The following is a 17,463-nucleotide window of genomic DNA, read 5'->3' as shown; positions in this document are numbered from 1 at the left end:
CTGTGTCTGGCTTCTTTCGCTTCGCATGATGTTTTCGAGGTTCATCCGAGGTGTGGCATGTGTCTGTGCTCATTCCTTTCTGTGGCTGAATAATATTCCAACACATGGATACACATTTTGTTTATTCATTCATTCGTCGGTGGATATTTGGGTTGTTTCCACTTTTTAATGACTGTGAACACCACCGTTATATGTGCCTCTTTTTAACCTCAACCCTCTCCCTTGCTTCAGAAATGATCGCTTTAATGACTATTTTATTTCCTCCTTGCTTTTTCTTTACAATTTTTTGCTACGTAATTGTGTATACCTAAACAACATAACTTAGCATTGCCTGTGTTAAGCTTTATATAAATGTAATCACACAGCACCTAGTCTTCTGTGTTTAGATTCTTTTATTTGGTATAATGCTTTAAAGATTCATCCGTGCTATGGTGTGTAGCTGTACTTCCTTTTTATTTCTATATTGGCCTTCCACTGTATGAATATTTCACAGTTTATTTCATTAACAACCATTGATAGAGAGCCATATAATTTTTAGAATAAGCTTGAGTCCTTAAAAAATCCAACTGAAATACTGATTAGTGGTATTTAATTTCTAGACTCAATTTGGGAGAACTGACATATTTTTCATGTGCAAACATTGTGCTTTGTAGATAATGAGAGGGAGGAAAAAAATGAAAACAAGTGCTCTGTTATAGACAGGACTGGAGGGGGAACCCCTCTTATTTTTTTAAAGTTTTTTTGATGTGCACCATTTTTAAAGTCTTTATTGAACTTGTTACAATACTGCTTCTGTTCTATGTTTTGGTTTTTTGGTCGTGAGGCATGTGGGATCTTAGCACCCTGACCAGGGATCGAACCCGCACCCCCTGCATTGGAAGGTGAAGTCTTAATCACTGGACCACCAGGGAAGTCCCGAGAGACCCCTTTCAGACAGAACGTGGTCCTGCACTACATTTGGGTATTACACAAGGCTGGGAGGGAAGCCTGCCTGTGGCTGCAGAGACTGCAGAGACCCCCAACCCCCAGGCCCCAGTGCAGGCCCGTCAGCGCAGCACATTTGATTACCTGGTCAGTGCACCAGTAGTACAAGGAGAGGGTGGAGATGCCAAAGATGACTCCAGGCCAGGGGATGTCTCCAGTGGTGGGATCTCGGAAGATATGGAAAGAATCCAGACGAGGAATGAAGCATTCCGGCTGGGTGGTCCAGTTTCCTTCACAGATGAGGGTGGGCTTAGCATCCATGTACTCATGCTGTAGTTCCTGGTATCCTCCCACCTCCTTAAAGGCTTGAAAACACCATACAGTTGGTCAGTACCTTAAACTGCACAATAACACACGTCTGAAGAACCAAGATTGCAAAGTGAGACACAATGGACTGGCAAATAGCCAAGACTGTACGTACCTAAGAAAAGACACCATCTCCTCCAAAGAAAAAGAAGAGTACAGTGGACACTGGTGGTCGTATGCCTGGCACCCCATCCTCCTGCTTCTGGGGACAGAACCCCTCTTCCAGCTGCATCCCGCCCTATATGAGTTAGGTGGGCCTCGTCAAACTACCCACCACTCATTCCGATCTGGCATGTGACCCGGGCCTGGCCAATATGCCCCATCACCTGGGCAGCTGATGTAACAGGAATGGACTTGGGACCCAAGCCCGGCTAATCAGAGCTTGTCCCAGGAGTCTTCTGCTTAAGGCACCAAAAAAGCCTGCTTCTTTGCTTTGGGGTTCTAAGCTAGGATGGCAGTTGAAAGCTCTTTTGTCTACCTGGCTCATGCAGAAGGCTGGATCGAGCCATGCTCAAAAGTAAGACGGCCCTGGAATTTTCACTTAGGTGAGCCAAGGAAGTACTTATTTGCTTATACTAGTTTGGAACTAAAGTTCTATTTCAAGTTATTTGAAGAATCGCGACTAAATCAGAAATTAATATTCATTTTCCTGCAATTCCAGCAGAACAGTTATGAAACTTCATATCTGGAATTTTCTTCAGAGCCTATAGCATTTCTCCCTCAATATCCTAAGTAGTGTAAAATCTCAACATTAAAGAAAATTTTATTTATTTTTGGCTGAGTTGGGTCTTCGTTGCTGCACGTGGGCTTCTCATTGCGGTGGCTTCTCTTATTGCAGAGCACGGGCTCTAGGTGCGCGGGCTTCAGTAGTTGTGGCTCACGGGCTCTAGAGCGCAGGCTAAGTAGTTCTGGTGCACGTGCTTAGCTGCTCCGCGGCATGTGGGATCTTCCCAGCCCAGGGCTCGAACCCATGTCCCCTGCATTGGCAGGCGGATTCTTAACCACTGCGCCACCAGGGAAGCCCGAAAAATATTTTTAAAAGGCACTAAAACACATAATTCCACCTACTTAACTAAAAATCTTTTATTTTGGCATATTAAACCATGTTCCTTTGATATAGACTTGATTTTTGAAATGGGTTCAGAATCATATGGAGTCAAGACTAGTCAATGAAAAGATACCAAGTGACTATGAAATGAATAAGACACCTCATGGCACTTCTAAAAACGAATTCCATGTGGATTTTAAAAAGGTGAACTACAAAACCACAAAGTTATTAGAAGAAAACAGGAGAGTATCTTTATGAACTTGGGTTAGGGAGTAGTACATTCTTCAACAAGACACAGAAAGGAAAAGGAAGGTTGACAAATTTGACTTCAAAATTTTAAATTTATATGACTGAAATCAAGTTAAAAATTTGTTAGAATAAAAGAAGAGATTTGCATCACGTATGAAGGACTCACACATCAATAGCCAAGGGAAACTACTGGAAAGAAATGTGGTAGAGAATATGAACATGTAATCCACAAAGGAGGAAATACAAATGTCCACTAAGTGGACATTGGACAAGAAAAGATGCTCAACCTCACCAGTGTCTGGAAACTTCTAATTAAAACAAAAATGAGATACTTGTTTTTCCCGTTTCACCTACTAGGCATATTTTTTTAAAGTCTTAAAACATCAAGTGTTGGGCTTCCCTGGTGGCACAGTAGTTAAGTATCTGCCTGCCAATGCAGGGGACATGGGTTCAAGCCCTGGTCTGGGAAGATCCCACATGCCGCGGAGCAACTAAGCCCGTGAGCCACAACTACTAAGCCTGTTCTCTAGAGCCTGCGAGTCACAACTACTGAGCCCACGTGCCATAACTACTGAAACCTGCACACCTAGAGCCTGTGCTCTGCAACAAGAGAAGCCACTGCAATGAGAAGCCCACGTGCCACAATGAAGAGTAGCCCCCGCTCACTGCCAACTAGAGAGAAAGCCCGTACACAGCAACGAAGACCCAATGCAGCCAAAAATAAATAAATAAAACTTTTTTAAAAATTAAAAAAAACACAAAAACATCAAGTGTTGGCTGGGAGGTTAAGAAACACATATTCTCATACATTTCTGAGAATATAAGTTAAAATTGCCACTTTGGAGAGGAAATTGAGGTATCTCTTGACAAATCCAGGAATGCAAGGTTAACACTCAAAACCAAGTCAATGTAATTAACTGTGTTAAAAGAAAAAGGAGAAAAATAATATAATCACCTCAGTAATGTGGAAAAACATTTGATACAATTCAAAACCTGCTCATGATAAACAATCTTAGTAAACTAGGAATAGAAGGGAACTTTGTTAGTATGACAAAAAATATCTACAAAAAATTGACAGCAAACATTTTACTTAATGGTGAAATATTCAAAGCTTTCCCTCTAAATTGGGAATGAGACAAGGAGGACTTCTTGTCTTCAATACTATACTAAAGGTCCTGGCCAGTGTAATAAGGCAAGAAAAAGAAACGAAAGTATAAAGTTTGGAAAAGGAAACAAAAAGACAACTTCTTGAACTGGGTGCTGGCTACCAGAGTGTGTTCACTTTGTGATACTTCATCTAGCTATCCACTTTGATTTGTGCACTTTTCAATAAAAAGTTTATTACAAATACAAAAGCAGAAAAGATGCAGTAGATCTCTATTTGCTGATATAGAAATTTGCCTAAGATATAGTTCCAGTGGTGGAAAAACAGGCTTTAAAATGTTCTGATTCTATTAAGATATATATCTCACAGAGAAAAAAAAATATTTGTACAGGCATATCTCATTTTATTGTGTTTTGCTTTACTGCACTTTGCAGATACCATGTGGTTTTTTTGGTTGTTTTTTTCTTTTTTACAAATTGAAGGTCTGTGGCAACCCTGAAACAATCAAGTCTATAAGTGCCATTTTTCCAACAGCATTATTTTAAAATTAAGGTATGTGCCTTGTTTTTAGACATAATGCTATTGTACACTTAACAGGCTACAGTATAGTGTAAACATAAGTTTATATGCACTGGGAAACCAAAAAATTCATGTGACTTGCTTTATTGTGGTATTTGCTTCATTGCTGTAGTCTGGAACCAAACCCACAATATCTCCAAGGTTTGCTTGTACATATGAAGACCGTCTCTGGAAGGATGTACACAAAACTTATGATACTGGTTGGCTCTGGGGAGTCAAATTACGAAACTGAGGGTGGTAAATATTTCACTGTGTACCCTTTTGTTTTGTTTACCTTACCTAAAATTTACCTAAAAATTAGAAATAAAAAAATAAAATTGTATGTGCACAGGTTCCCACGGTGACTTGTTTGAAGGCAACATTCACTTGGATGTACAAGTTCTTGTATATTTTTAAAGGAAAACAATGCCTCTCCCAAATAGTTTACTTATCAAAAGAACTAGCATGAATACTCTGGTAAAAAGAAAATCCCATTAAATTTCTCAGAAAATGTCTTAGTCTGTTCGGGCTGCTATAACAAAATACCATATAGTGAATGGCTTACTTCCCACAGTTCTGGAGGCTGGGAAGTCCAAGATCAAGGTGCTGGCTGACAGGGTGTTGGCCATCTTCTCACTGTGTCCTCATGTGGCAGAAGGGTCGAGGGAGCTCTCTGGGGTCTCTTTTATAAGGGCACTAATGCCATTCGTGAAGGTTCTTCCCTCATGACCTAACCGCCTCCCAAAGGCCCCAACTCCCAATACCATCACATTGGAGGTTAGGATTTCAACTTATGAATTTTGGGGGGATACAAACATTCAGTCTATAACAGTAAATGATATATAATTATTTAGAGATATAATTGCTAAAATTAAATGGAATATTCCACCTGCCCCTAAAGTTTAATTGGATATCATTCTCAAGTATTGGGATGGTCTTGGCAAGTTTTAATGAAGTTGATATTTACCATTAACATTAAGCAAACACAATGGCTTAGAAAGTTTTATAGTTTATAGTTGTGTCACTCAAATCAGTGATTGTTTCCCAGCTCATTACAAAATTCCTTGGAGCATGCCTGACATGTATTTTGTGTCCCAGCAACACAGCATTGAGTATACTTCATGGAGCACTAATGCTTACTGAATGGTAAGACTGAGGTTTGTGATTCTGTGTGAGTCTATCTGTTCTCCTTCCATGAGGCTCAACAACATGCTCTATGGAACCATAACCCTTCAACTGAACTAGCATATCATTTCAATAATTTTTCCATACCTGAGCCAAGAGCTTTTCCTTCTAGGTTTCTGCAAGACCAATCTCTGACTCATGGAACAGTGGGTACCGCCAACCTCACTAAGGCTACTCCTAGCTAGTGGGAGGAAACCTCCACTTGAAGGTGAGTGTAATTGTCACTACAGGTACGGTAATATGCTATTCAAATATCGGGGGCTTCGGTGTTAGAGGGACCCAGCTCTGAGCTCTACTCTTGGTGTGTTTCATGAACAAGTTACTTAACTGAGTAACTCAGCTTCCTCATCAGTAAAATGAGGATAATAAAAGTAGTTATGCCTCATGATGACTGTGATCATTTAATGAGGCAATATAGATAAATGCCTGCATGGTATCTGATTCTCAATTTATATCAGCTATTATTTTCATTCGTCTTACTCACTAAGCACCTACCATGTGCATCAGACTCATTGTGTGAAGGATACAATGGCTCTGGTTCTTAAGAAGGTTTGGACCTGGGGGGTATGACTTATTTATGTGACACAATGAACAATCAAGGTATGTACCATCAAAAAAAAAAGTCACGTTGTGTGGTAGTGATACAAGTCCAGAGAACAAAGACGTAGAGGTAGAACAATCATGGAATCACACACTCAGGGGTGGATCTTCTGTTGACCCTGAGAGATGGATTTAACTGAGTAGACAAAAGGGAGAGGGGCTTCTGACTGGAGAGGAAGAGCATGGACAGAGGCACAGAGTGGGGATGAGTGTGGTGGGCCACTCTTGACTGCTGTTCAAAGTGCTTGAGTTTGTCATCACCCCTCCTACTCCTCAACTCCTCCTTCTCCTGATGCGGGCATGACCTTAGACAACGCTCGTGGGTTCTGAGGGCCTCGGTCTCCTCATCTGTGAGAGGAAGGTGCTGAAATGGCCCCAGACAGCTGTCAGATTCAAAGAGTCCACCCACAGTGCCCACTGCTCTCCAGATTTACTTACCATAGCCCATTAACAAGACTGAGCCCAGAACCACAACGCCAGCATGTAAGATATCAGTATAAACTGCAGCCGCAAAACCACCTGAATAGGCAAGAGAAAGGGAAAGGAGAGCCACGCCTGACTCTGTGGGAAGTTACTCTGCATGCCTGGTCCACACACTCGGGTCTGCCTGTCTCCACACCCACACCTCCGTCCTGAGCTCAGTGGGCCTTACAACTGCTTATGCTTAGACTAGATACACCCTGTTTTCTCTCTTGAACAGCCTTCATGATCTGTTGTTGGATTCTTATCTTGCTCTTTTATATCCCAATTTCCTTTTACTTCCCATTTTGGATAAATGAAAATCTGGTAGTTTTCCTAAGCAAAAAAGTATACAGGTCTTCCTTGACTTATGATGGGGTTACATCCTGATAAGCCCATTGTAAGCTGAAAATATTATTAAGTCGAAAATGCATTTACTACATCTCACCTACTGAACATCATAGCTTAGCCTGGTCTGCCTTAAATGTGCTCAGAACACTTACATTAGCTTACAGTTGGGCAAATTCATTAACACAAAGCCTATTTTATAATACAATGTTGACCATCTCATGTAATTTATTGAATACTGTACTGAAAGAGAAAAACAGAGTGGCTGTCTGGGTAGAGAACGGCTGTTCACCTCGTGGATGCGTGGCTGATGGGCAGCTGCCACTACCCAAGGTTATGATGCCACGTATCATGCTACATAGCATTAGCCCAAGACGGGATCAACATTCCAAATTTGAATTGTCTGCCTAAGTGATCCCATCTGATGGCCTGACCGGGTTACCAGGTAACCAGGATGCCCTGAAGCAGCTCCTCCTCTCAGTCCCTTTCTGTGCTCCCGCTCCTTCACCCCTTCACCAAGCAGACTTCAGTGTGAGGCCTGCCCCACCCCAAACACTGCCGGCCCTGTCAATCCTCTTGGAAAGCCCCTGCCAGTCTGATACGATTTCCAGGAGCAGGGCACAACTCGGGCACCCCTGCCTCAATTATTTTCAGCGTTTGGCCCTTTCAGGCCTCAGCAATGTGACTTACAGACTCAGGGAAAATGCAAAAGCTGGAGATCCCTGTCTCAATGTCTTTAGGACTTCAATAAGAAGTAGAGCTTTTGTGTCAACACAAATACCTGTGGGGTTAGAGTAACCTCACCTGTGATGCCATAAATGCCAGTAACTGACAGCAAGACTACGGTGGCCAGGTAAACATCCAACCCCAAAACCAGCCTCATGAACATGGCGCCAGTGCAGATCTCCACCTGAAATGGGTACAAACATAGCAGGCTGCACTTTCATTTCCAGCTCTATCAACAGCTGTCCCATAAAGACGCTGACCTCAGAGGCCATCTGAAGTCAGCACGTCCACTCCATTCCTAGTGGACACCGGGTGAGGTCTACCCAAGTTCTGTTGGGCAACACTGCTGGTGCCCCATGAGTTCAGCCAAGGTCAGGACCTTTAAGCATTGGGCTAAGTTAATGCAACTTAGCCTCTTCCTCCTTGGAGCCTCAGAGTGGGGAGTGTGCCCAGGGAGCGAGCTGTTCCTGCAGTTCCACCAGTGGGAAAGGCAGAGGGGGCTGCTTATCAGGGACTGGCAAGCTTTTTCTGTAAAGGGAAGATGGTAAATGCTGTAGGCTTTGTGACACACAGACCATTTCTGTTTTTTTACCACTCTTTAAAACTGTAAAAACCATTCTTAGCTCAAGGACTGTGCAAAGCAGATCACTAGTCCGACTGGCCTGTGGGCTGGGTTTGTTAACCCCAGGCTTCGTTGACAATGACTCTGAAGCACCTGCACGTCATTTACTGGCTAACCTCATGCTTTGGTATTCTGGTCTCCACAGCCAGGGATACAATGGGCAGAGGTTCTCCCAACACCCAACATTTACACACCGAATGTTTACTGAGCACCAGCCATGTGGTAGATACTCGGCAGGGTTCAGGAGATCCAAGGGTTACCAAAACTCAGTCACTGTCTTCAAGTACCTTATGTTTAATGAAGGAGATAGGCCACCAAATAGGCAATTTCCATGCAGTGTGATAAGTGACACTCATTCAGTCATTCAAAAAAAACACCTGTCAAGTGCCTTATGTGCTAACCATGCTCTCAGCAGAGGGGGATTGCAGGGAGCAAGCCAGGAAAGGGCCCGGGGCTCAAGAAGCTTGCACCAGAGTGGAGAAGACAGATAACAAGCAAGGAAACAGATAAATTCTCTCACATGGTGGCATGTATTACAAAGGAAACAGAAACAGTAATGGAGTAGAGACTGACTAGGCACATCCGAGGAAGGCCTCTTCCAGGAAGTGACATTTCAAAAATCTGGGGGAAGAACATTCCAGACACAGTACAGAGCAGGTGTCAAGGGCTTCAAGTGGGAATAAGCTTGCTGGATTTGAGAAACAACATGGCGAGTACAGGGGAGGAGACGAGGCCAGAGGAAGGGCCAGGGTAGGAAGGCTTCACAGCTCATAACACGAGGTTCAGTTCTCTTGTAAGGGTGGTGGGGTGCCTGGATTGTTTCCAGCAGGGGAGTGGCATCACCTGATGACATGACGCCCAGCGTTCTCTGGGAACACACAGGAGGGGCCTGTAACCCAGGCTTGGGAGGCAAAGAAGATGCCTCTGCCTTTCATTTTGTGTATCATTAAGCTATTTTTTCTCCACTTTAGCTTAGACAGCAGAGGCTGACAAGTAACTTATGAGGCCCCAGAGTGAACTGCTGCGACAAACCTAGCATAGTCCTGCCTATCGATTTTTTTGTGTTTTTCTTCCTTGGGCTGGCTTTTACACAACTCACCGAGATCTTACTGAAGATATAAAGGAATAAGTACAGAATAGTGAGGAGGAACTGGTTCCAGTAGCCACCAAACCTCTTCCTCAAATATTTGGGCAATGTTACTACCTGTAGGAGCAACAAGAGAAGCCACCGTCAGGCAGAGCGCTCACAAGGTGCTGGCTGTCACGGGGATGCGGCTGACGGTGGGAGCGGCCCAGGAGTACCAGGTGCAGGGTCACCGACTCTCGCTTTGCATTACACGGACCCCTGTTAAGATGGGAGAACTAGGAAAGAAGAGGCAAAACCGCTGTCTTCAAGAAGCTTGGAATTTAGCTTCCTGTTCAACCTTTGGAAAGCAGAAGTAAATGCAGCTAATTGAATACGTCAAACGATGACAAATCACTTTCATGAAATAATCATAGAGCAAAATCAAATGTTTTTATCACATACTACGAATATACCAAGGGCTCAAGGGAGACACAACTTGACTCCACAGCTCTCGCACCTGGTCCTCTGCGCCAATGCCTCTCGTGTGTGAGCTGGTGCCCCAGACCGCCCTGCTCATTTCTACCTCCACCATCTCACGCTGTGTGTGCCCGGTGGCAGGGAGTGTGCTCTTCGCTCATCAGATGCCTGGCTCCTAGCACAGTGCCTGGCTCACGGCAGTGAATAAACCAGTGGTAACTGAATACCATCCCACCTCCAGTCCCGAATATGCTCCTGTGCTCTTGTTCCCCCACCTCACACATGCAAATCCCATCTGCTTCCTGCAGCCTTAGCTGGGGGCTTGGCAGGGACCACACGCCCCCTCCTAAACACCTGGAGCTTTTATTCATTTCCTCTTCATTTGGTTCTTAATCATATGCTGCCACACACGGCTGACTTCTCAGTCAGGCTCTAAGCTGTTTCACACTCACTACTCGTATTAGTTTGCCAGGGCTGCCGTCAAAAAGTACGACAGAGTGGCTCACACAACAGAAACGCATTGCTCTGTAGCTCTGGGGGCTGGCAGCTCGTGGTGTCCGGGGCTGGTTCTCACGGGGCCGTGAGGAAGGATGCATGCCAGGCCTGTCTCCTCGGCTGGCTGAGACCATCTCCCCACTGCGTCTGCTCATCCTTCCCTCTGTACATGTCTGTGTCCAATATACTCATCTCATAAAGTCATGCTGGATTAGGACCCACCCTAACGACCTCATTTTAACTTAATTACTTTTTAAAGACTTTATCTCAAAATCCGTCACAACCTGAGGTGATTTTCCTGGGATTATGGCTTCACAACTGCAAGCTTTAGACTGCACGGCAGACAAAGCCTTCCACAATTTTAATGTCCTCTCCACAAGTGTATGTTTTTAAGTTTTATGAGCCATGGTTTACACACAGTAAAATTATCCCATTTTAAGTGTAAAGTTTGATGAGTTTGGGAAAATGTATACAGTTGTGTGATCACTACCACGTTCAAAATATAAGGCATTTCTAACACCCTGCTAAGCCCCCAAGGGCGTGCGGCCAAGACCCTCACCACCCCAGTCTTGGAAAACCAGCTGTCAGTCTTGGAAAACCAGCTGTCGCCAGACTCGCCTTCCTTGGAGCTCAAACCCATGGAGTCACACAGCTCCGGGGAAACCAGTGTGAATGGTCACAGAACCACCAGAGTCCCTGCTCACAAATCACTCATGAACTTCCCTTTGGGACCAGCAGACCTTCCTATTTCCTCCACAACCCAACCCTGGCAACCACCATTCTGTTGTGTGTTTCTATGAGTTCGACATTTTTTTTTTAAGATTCCACATATAATTAATATCATGCAATATTTGTTTCTCTGTCTGGCTTATTTTACTGGTTCACAATTTTCTTTTAATGCATATGGCTAGTAAGGAAAGTATCCATAATCAATAAAGAATAAATGCACCCCCCCACCAAAAAAAAGAGTGTGTGCACTTCTATGTCCTGCTACTTTCACCTGGTACCACATCCTGCTTCTCACCCGTGCTGTCACTCGACGGCTCCTCGGTGCCACCTAGTACCACGTCACGTGCTGTCTGTCCCAATTCAGATTATTTCTAGGTTCGTCTGTTAGGACTAAAACTTCCTGTATCAGTCTGTGTGTGGACGTGCGTCTTCATTTCTCTGGGGTGGGGTGAAGTGCCACACCCAGGAACAGAACGGCTAGATCCTAAGGTGTAACTGGGTAAGAAACTGCCAACCTGTTTTCCAACGTTCCCTCCAGAAAGGTACGGGCCCCAGGGGCTCCACAACCTCTCCAGCTCTTGGTAGCATCAGTCCTTTTAATCTCAGCCATTCTAGTGGGTGTGCACGGGATCTGATTTTAAGTAGCATTTTCCTAACGGTCAGTGATAGTGAACATCTTTTCATGTGATTATTTGCCATCTGTATATTTTCTTTGGTGAAATGTCTTCTTGCTGTTAAGCTTTAAGAGTTTTAAAAAATATGTATATTCAGGATATAAGTCTTTTACTGTCAGTATGTTCTACAAATACTCCTTCCCAGTCTCTAGCTTGACTTTTCACTTTCTTAAAAATATACTTCTAAGAGTTAAAGTTTAAAATTTTACTTTGAAGTCCAATATATCAATTTCTTCCTTTATGGTTTGTGGTTTTTGTGTCCTAAGAAATTTTTACCTACCCAATAACCTTCAAAAAAATTTTTTTTGCAATAAGTTCTTTTTTTAATTGAAGTATAAGTGACTTATCACCTTACATTGGTTTCAGGTGTACAACATAATGATTCAATATTTATATATATTTCTTTTCTTTTTAAATTTATTTATTTAATTTATTTTTGGCTGCGTTGGGTCTTTGTTACTGTGCGTGGGCTCTCTCTAGTTGCAGCGAGCGGGGGCCACTCTTTGTTGCGGTGCGCAGGCCCCTCATTGTGGCGGCCTTTCCCGTTGTGGAGCACAGGGCTCTAGGCGCACAGGCTTAGTTGCTCTGCAGCATGTGGGATCTTCCTGGACCAGGACTCGAACCCATGTCCCCTGCATTGGCAGGCAGATTCTTAACCACTGCGCCACCAGGGAAGCCCTATTTATATATATTTCATCTTCATTTTTTTTTTTTTTTTGCGCTACGCGGGCCTCTCACTGTTGTGGCCTCTTCTGTTGCAGAGCACAGGCTCCGGACGCGCAGGCTCAGCGGCCATGGCTCACGGGCCTAGCCGCTCCGCGGCATGTGGGATCTTCCCGGACCGGGACACGAACCCGTGTCCCCTGCATCGGCAGGCGGACTCTCAAGCACTGCGCCACCAGGGAAACCCCTCATCTTCATTTTTAAAGAATACTTTTGCTGGGTATAGAATTCTCGGTTGACAGCTTTTTCTTCCCATTCAGCATCCAACTATGTCATTCTGATGTTTTCTGGTCTCCACTGTATCTGATGAGAAGTCGTCTATTAACTGTATCGTTTCCCTGCATGTAATGTGTTGCTTTTCTTTTACCAATTTCAAAATCTTCTCTTTATCTTTGCTTTTAGCAGTTTGACTGTGATGTAAACCTATGTGTAGTTTTCTTTGTGTTTATTCTATTTAGTGTTTGTCAAGCATTTTGAATCTGTAAATTAACATTTTCCAGCAAAGGATATATTTTCAGTTATTATTTCTTCAAAAATTTTTTTCTGCCTCTTTCTCTTCTCTTTCTGGGACTCCAATTACATGTCTGATCGACTGATATTGTATTGCAGGTCTCTGAGGTTTTGTTCCTTTTTCTTCAGTTTTTTCTCCTCTGTTCTTTATCCTGAGTAATTCTTATCTTCAAGTTCACTGATTCTCTCTTTTGCCATCTTAATTGTGCTGTTGAACCCCTCTTGTGAAGTCTTCATTTCAGCTACTATGTTTTTCAACTTGAGAATTTTGACTTGTTTTTTTGGTTTTTACTTTTATTTTTTATTATTTTTATTTTTTTTATTTTTGGCTGCATTGGGTCTTCATTGCTGTGTGCGGGCTTTCTCTAGTTGCCATGAGCAGGGGGTACTCTTCACTGTGGTGTGCAGGCTTCTCATAGCGGTGGCTTCTCTTGTTGCGGAGCATGGGCTCTAGGCGCACAGGCTTCAGTAGTCGTGGTGCAGGCTCAGTAGTTCTGGCACACAGGCTTAGTTGCTCCACAGTATGTGGGATCTTCCTAGACCAGGGATCGAACCCATGTCCCCTGCACTGTCAGGCATATTCTTAACCACTGCGCTACCAGGGAAGTCCCGACTTGGTTCTTTTCTACAGTTCCAGTTTCTCTGTTGAGAGGCCCTATTTGTTCACTCATTAATATCACATTTTCCTTTACATTTTGGAATACATTTATAATAGCAAGTTGAAGTCTTTGTTTTGTTAAATCTACATCTGGGCCTGCTCAGAGTCAGCACCTACTTATTGCTTTTTTTCTCCCTGAGTGTGGGTCATGTTTATTTTCCCATTTCTTTGCATATCTAATAATTCTTGGTTGAAGACTGGCCATCATAGATAATATGATGTAGCACTCTAGAATCCGTTTTGTTCTTCCGAGGATTAGTGCTCTTGTTTGAGTAGGGACTGAATGTGTCTGGACTCAGACTACCATATCTTCCATGCCACCCTGACCCCCACCCTGCAGTGCAGAAGCTGAGGTCTCCACTTGGTTTTCCAGCTTCCAGCTGCTGCTGACTTAGCCTGGTCCTCTGAAGGTTTTCCCTGCACTTGAGTAGCCTGGCAGTCAGTCAAGGGTTTGGGCAGAATTTATACTGAGATTTGGGGACTAACCCTCTCTTTGGCTCCCTTGTTTTTGGAGCTCCCCTCCTAAGTTTCGGGTTGCTTTGCCAGCCCTCAATTATGTCCTTGATACCTCCAACTAGCAAGACTTCTGTCTTCCACTGCCTGCCCTGTGCGGGCTGGGGAATGTGCTCAGTCACTGGCACAGCAAAACTCACAAATCTCTCCAGGAACAGTCCTGTCTTTGCAAGACAGATCTTTTTTTGGCTGGGCTCCCTGGGGTCTCAGGTATGCCTGTGTACTTTAGTGGTTAGCCAGAGATTTGGGATTTTTGTATATTATTTTAAAATCCTTCCATACCTCAAGGATATAAAGATATTTTTTACTTTCTTATAAAAGTTAGACGAATTTTTGCCTTTCCTATTTAAGCCTTTAATCAATCCAAAATTCTTTTTGTGTAGAATAGGGATCTAATTTTATTTTTTTCGTATGATAACCAATTGATCCTCCTTTCCTCAGTCATCTGCAATGCCGTCTATGTCATAAATCAGGTGTTCATACATATGAGTGTATCTGGGCTTTTTCACTCTCTCTTGTGTCAATGTGTTTATCCTTGTGCCAATACCAAACTCTTAATTACTACAGCTTTATAGTAAGTCATGCTATTTGGTAAGATAAGTTCTTCTTATTTTTCTTTGATAGGAATATCTTTGCTATTCTTATGCTTTTGCTCTTCTACATACACTTTATTTACTTTTTTCCAGATTTATTGAGCTATGACATACATCATAAAAGTTTAAGGTATGTGATGTGATCTGATACATGTATATATTGCAAAATGATTAGCACAGTAAGTTTAAGTTACTATCTCCATCACCCCACATAACTGCCACTTTTTTGTGGTGAGAACATTTAAGATTTACTCTCTTAGCAACTTTTAAGTGTATAATACAGTATTGTTAATGATAGTCACCATGCTAATTCTTTTTTTAAAAATTTTTTTGATGTGGACCATTTTACTGAATTTGTTACAATATTGCTTCTGTTTCATGTTTTGGTTTTCAGGCCATGAGGCATGTGGGATCTTAGCTCCCCGACCAGGGATCGAACCTTCACCCCCTGCATTGGAAGGCAAAGTGTTAACCAGTGGACCACCAGGGAAGTCCCACCATGCTAAGTTTTAATCCATTCATCCACTCTGTGCCTTTTGATTGGAGTATTCAATTCATTTACATGTAAAGTAATTATTGCTAGGTAAGGACTTACTAATGACATCTTGGTAGTTGTTTTCTAACTGTTTTGTAGTTTCCCTGTTACTTTCTTCCCCTCTTACTATCTTCCTTTGTGAATTAATGATTTTCCATAGTAGTAAGCTTTGGTTCTCTCCTTTCTCTTTTGTGTATCTAGCATAGCTTTTTGCTTTGTGGTTACCATGAGGCTTCCATAGATATAAGAGTCTATTTCAAGGTGATAACTTTGAATGCATATGAAAACTCTACCCTTTTACTTCCTGCCTGACATTTAATGTTTTTGATATCACAATTTACCTCTTTTTATATTATGTATCTGTTAACAAATAATTGTAGCTATGGTTTTTAAAAAATACTTTTGTCCTTTAACCTTTAGAGTTAAGTGGTTAATGTACCACCATCTTACTGTATTTGAGTAGTCTGATTTTGACTATCTACTTACTATGTTTTCATGTTACTAATTAGCATCCTTTCATTTCAGCTTGAAGACTCCTTCCAACATTTCTTATAAGGCAGCTCTAGTGGTGATGAACTTCCCCAGCTTTGGTTTGTCTGAGAAAGTCTTTTTTTCTCTTTCATTTCTGAAGAGCAACTCTGCCAGATAAAGTATTCTTGGTTGGCAGTCTTTTTCTTTTACCACTTTGAATACATCATCTCACTGTCTCCTGTCCTGCAAGCCTTCTGCTGAGAAATCCAGATAGCCTTATGGGGGTTCCCTTGTATGTGAGGAATTTTTTGTCTTTTCCTGCTTTTAAAATTTCGTCTCTGTCTTTGATTTCAGACAGTTTTATTATAATGTGTCTTGGAGAAGATAGTTTGGGGTTAAAACTTGGGGGGGAACCGATGAGCTTTGTCATCTTGGATATCCAAATCTCTCCTCAGATTTGGGAAGTTCTCCATTTTAAATAAGCTTTCTGCCTGCTTCTCCCTCTCTTCTCCTTCTGGGATGCCAGTAATGTGTAGATTGTTTCTTTTAATGGTGTCCCATAGCTCACATAGGCTTTCTTCACTCTTTTTCCTTTGTTCTCCTCTGACTGCGTAATTTCAAATGACCTATCATTGAGTTCACAGAATCTTTCTTCTGCTTTGCCAAGCCTGCTGTTGATGTCCCAGTTGCATTTTCCATTTCATTCATTGTAATATTCAGCTCCAGAATTTGTATGGTTAGGATTCCTATCTCTCTGTTAAACCTCTCATTTCTTTCACATATTGTTTTCCTTATTTCGCTGAGCTGTCCTGTGTTTTCTTGTAGCTCACTGAGCTTCCTTCAAACAACTGTCTTGAACTTTTTATCAGGCAAATCTTTGGAGTTGGTTACTGGAAAATTATTGTGTTCCTTTGGTGGTGTCATGTTTCCTCGATTTTTCAAGTTCCTTGAAGTCTTGTGTTGCTGTTTCTGCATTTGAGGAAGCAGTCACCGCCTCCAGTTTTTACTGACTGGTTTTTGGAGAGAAATACGTTCCATCAGTCCTGCTAGGGATTCTGAGGCTTTCTCAGACCTTTCCTTGGATACACCTGCTTCACATGTCTTCCTTGATCCTACAAAGCCAGGCTGAGTGCTGACAGCCTCCAGTTTGCTTGCCTTACTGAGGGTGGTGCTGAATGCTCGTCTGTGTGCTTTCCCAATCCCACAGGGTCAGGCTGGCTTCCTACGTGTGCTCACTAGCTTTATGCCAGGAATCAACACTGCCACAATTGGAGGTAAGCTAAGGGAGCTGGCCATAAGGTGCAGGCATATGTGGGTGAGGCATGAAGAATGTTGGGGTGTCTGAGGGCCAGCTGGGGAGATCTGCAAGTGAAGAGCCCCCACCGGCTTACTGGCAGGCTTCCTGATAGAGTTTGCAAGGGGGTTAGTAGGATTTGTGTTCCTTTGATGCCATCTGAGAGCCCTGAGTGCTGCTCTCCCAGCCACTCCCCACCCCCGGTCATACAGCACACCTGAATATTCTAGATGGAGTGAGAAAGAAGTAGGTCTTTTTGGCAGCAGTCTGTGCAGCTAGAGTAGCTGGGCACTTACATGCTGTCGCTCTTCCCCATGGGACAAATCTCAGGCTAAGAAGGTCTCTCTTGGCACTGAGCTGTGCCACCTCGGGGGAGTGGTGACATGGGTAAAGTGAACCTGTCCCTCTCACCCTCTTCAATGCATCCAGTCGTGGGTATTGTTTTTCCAACAGCATGACTCCTGTACTTCCACAAAGGCCCTCTTGCCTGTGGGTGACAGTCTAAACTGGAGTTCTTTGACAGAACACTCTTATT

The 17,463-nt window shown here is 43.0% G+C and overlaps 1 protein-coding gene across 1 annotated transcript in view; it reads right to left on the bottom strand.

Moving 5' to 3' along the window:
* Window positions 1–17,463, bottom strand: part of LOC132436422 (sodium/glucose cotransporter 1-like) — a 62,618-nt gene that overhangs the window by 27,899 nt on the left and 17,256 nt on the right. The window contains 4 exon segments of the mRNA XM_060029311.1: window positions 1,069–1,289; window positions 6,474–6,554; window positions 7,647–7,752; window positions 9,290–9,394. Coding sequence (XP_059885294.1) covers window positions 1,069–1,289; window positions 6,474–6,554; window positions 7,647–7,752; window positions 9,290–9,394 — 513 coding nt within the window.

This window comes from Delphinus delphis, chromosome 13 (assembly GCF_949987515.2).
Source record: "Delphinus delphis chromosome 13, mDelDel1.2, whole genome shotgun sequence".
NCBI classification, from domain to species: domain Eukaryota; kingdom Metazoa; phylum Chordata; class Mammalia; order Artiodactyla; family Delphinidae; genus Delphinus; species Delphinus delphis.
This window is presented reverse-complemented; position numbering and strand designations above follow the sequence as displayed.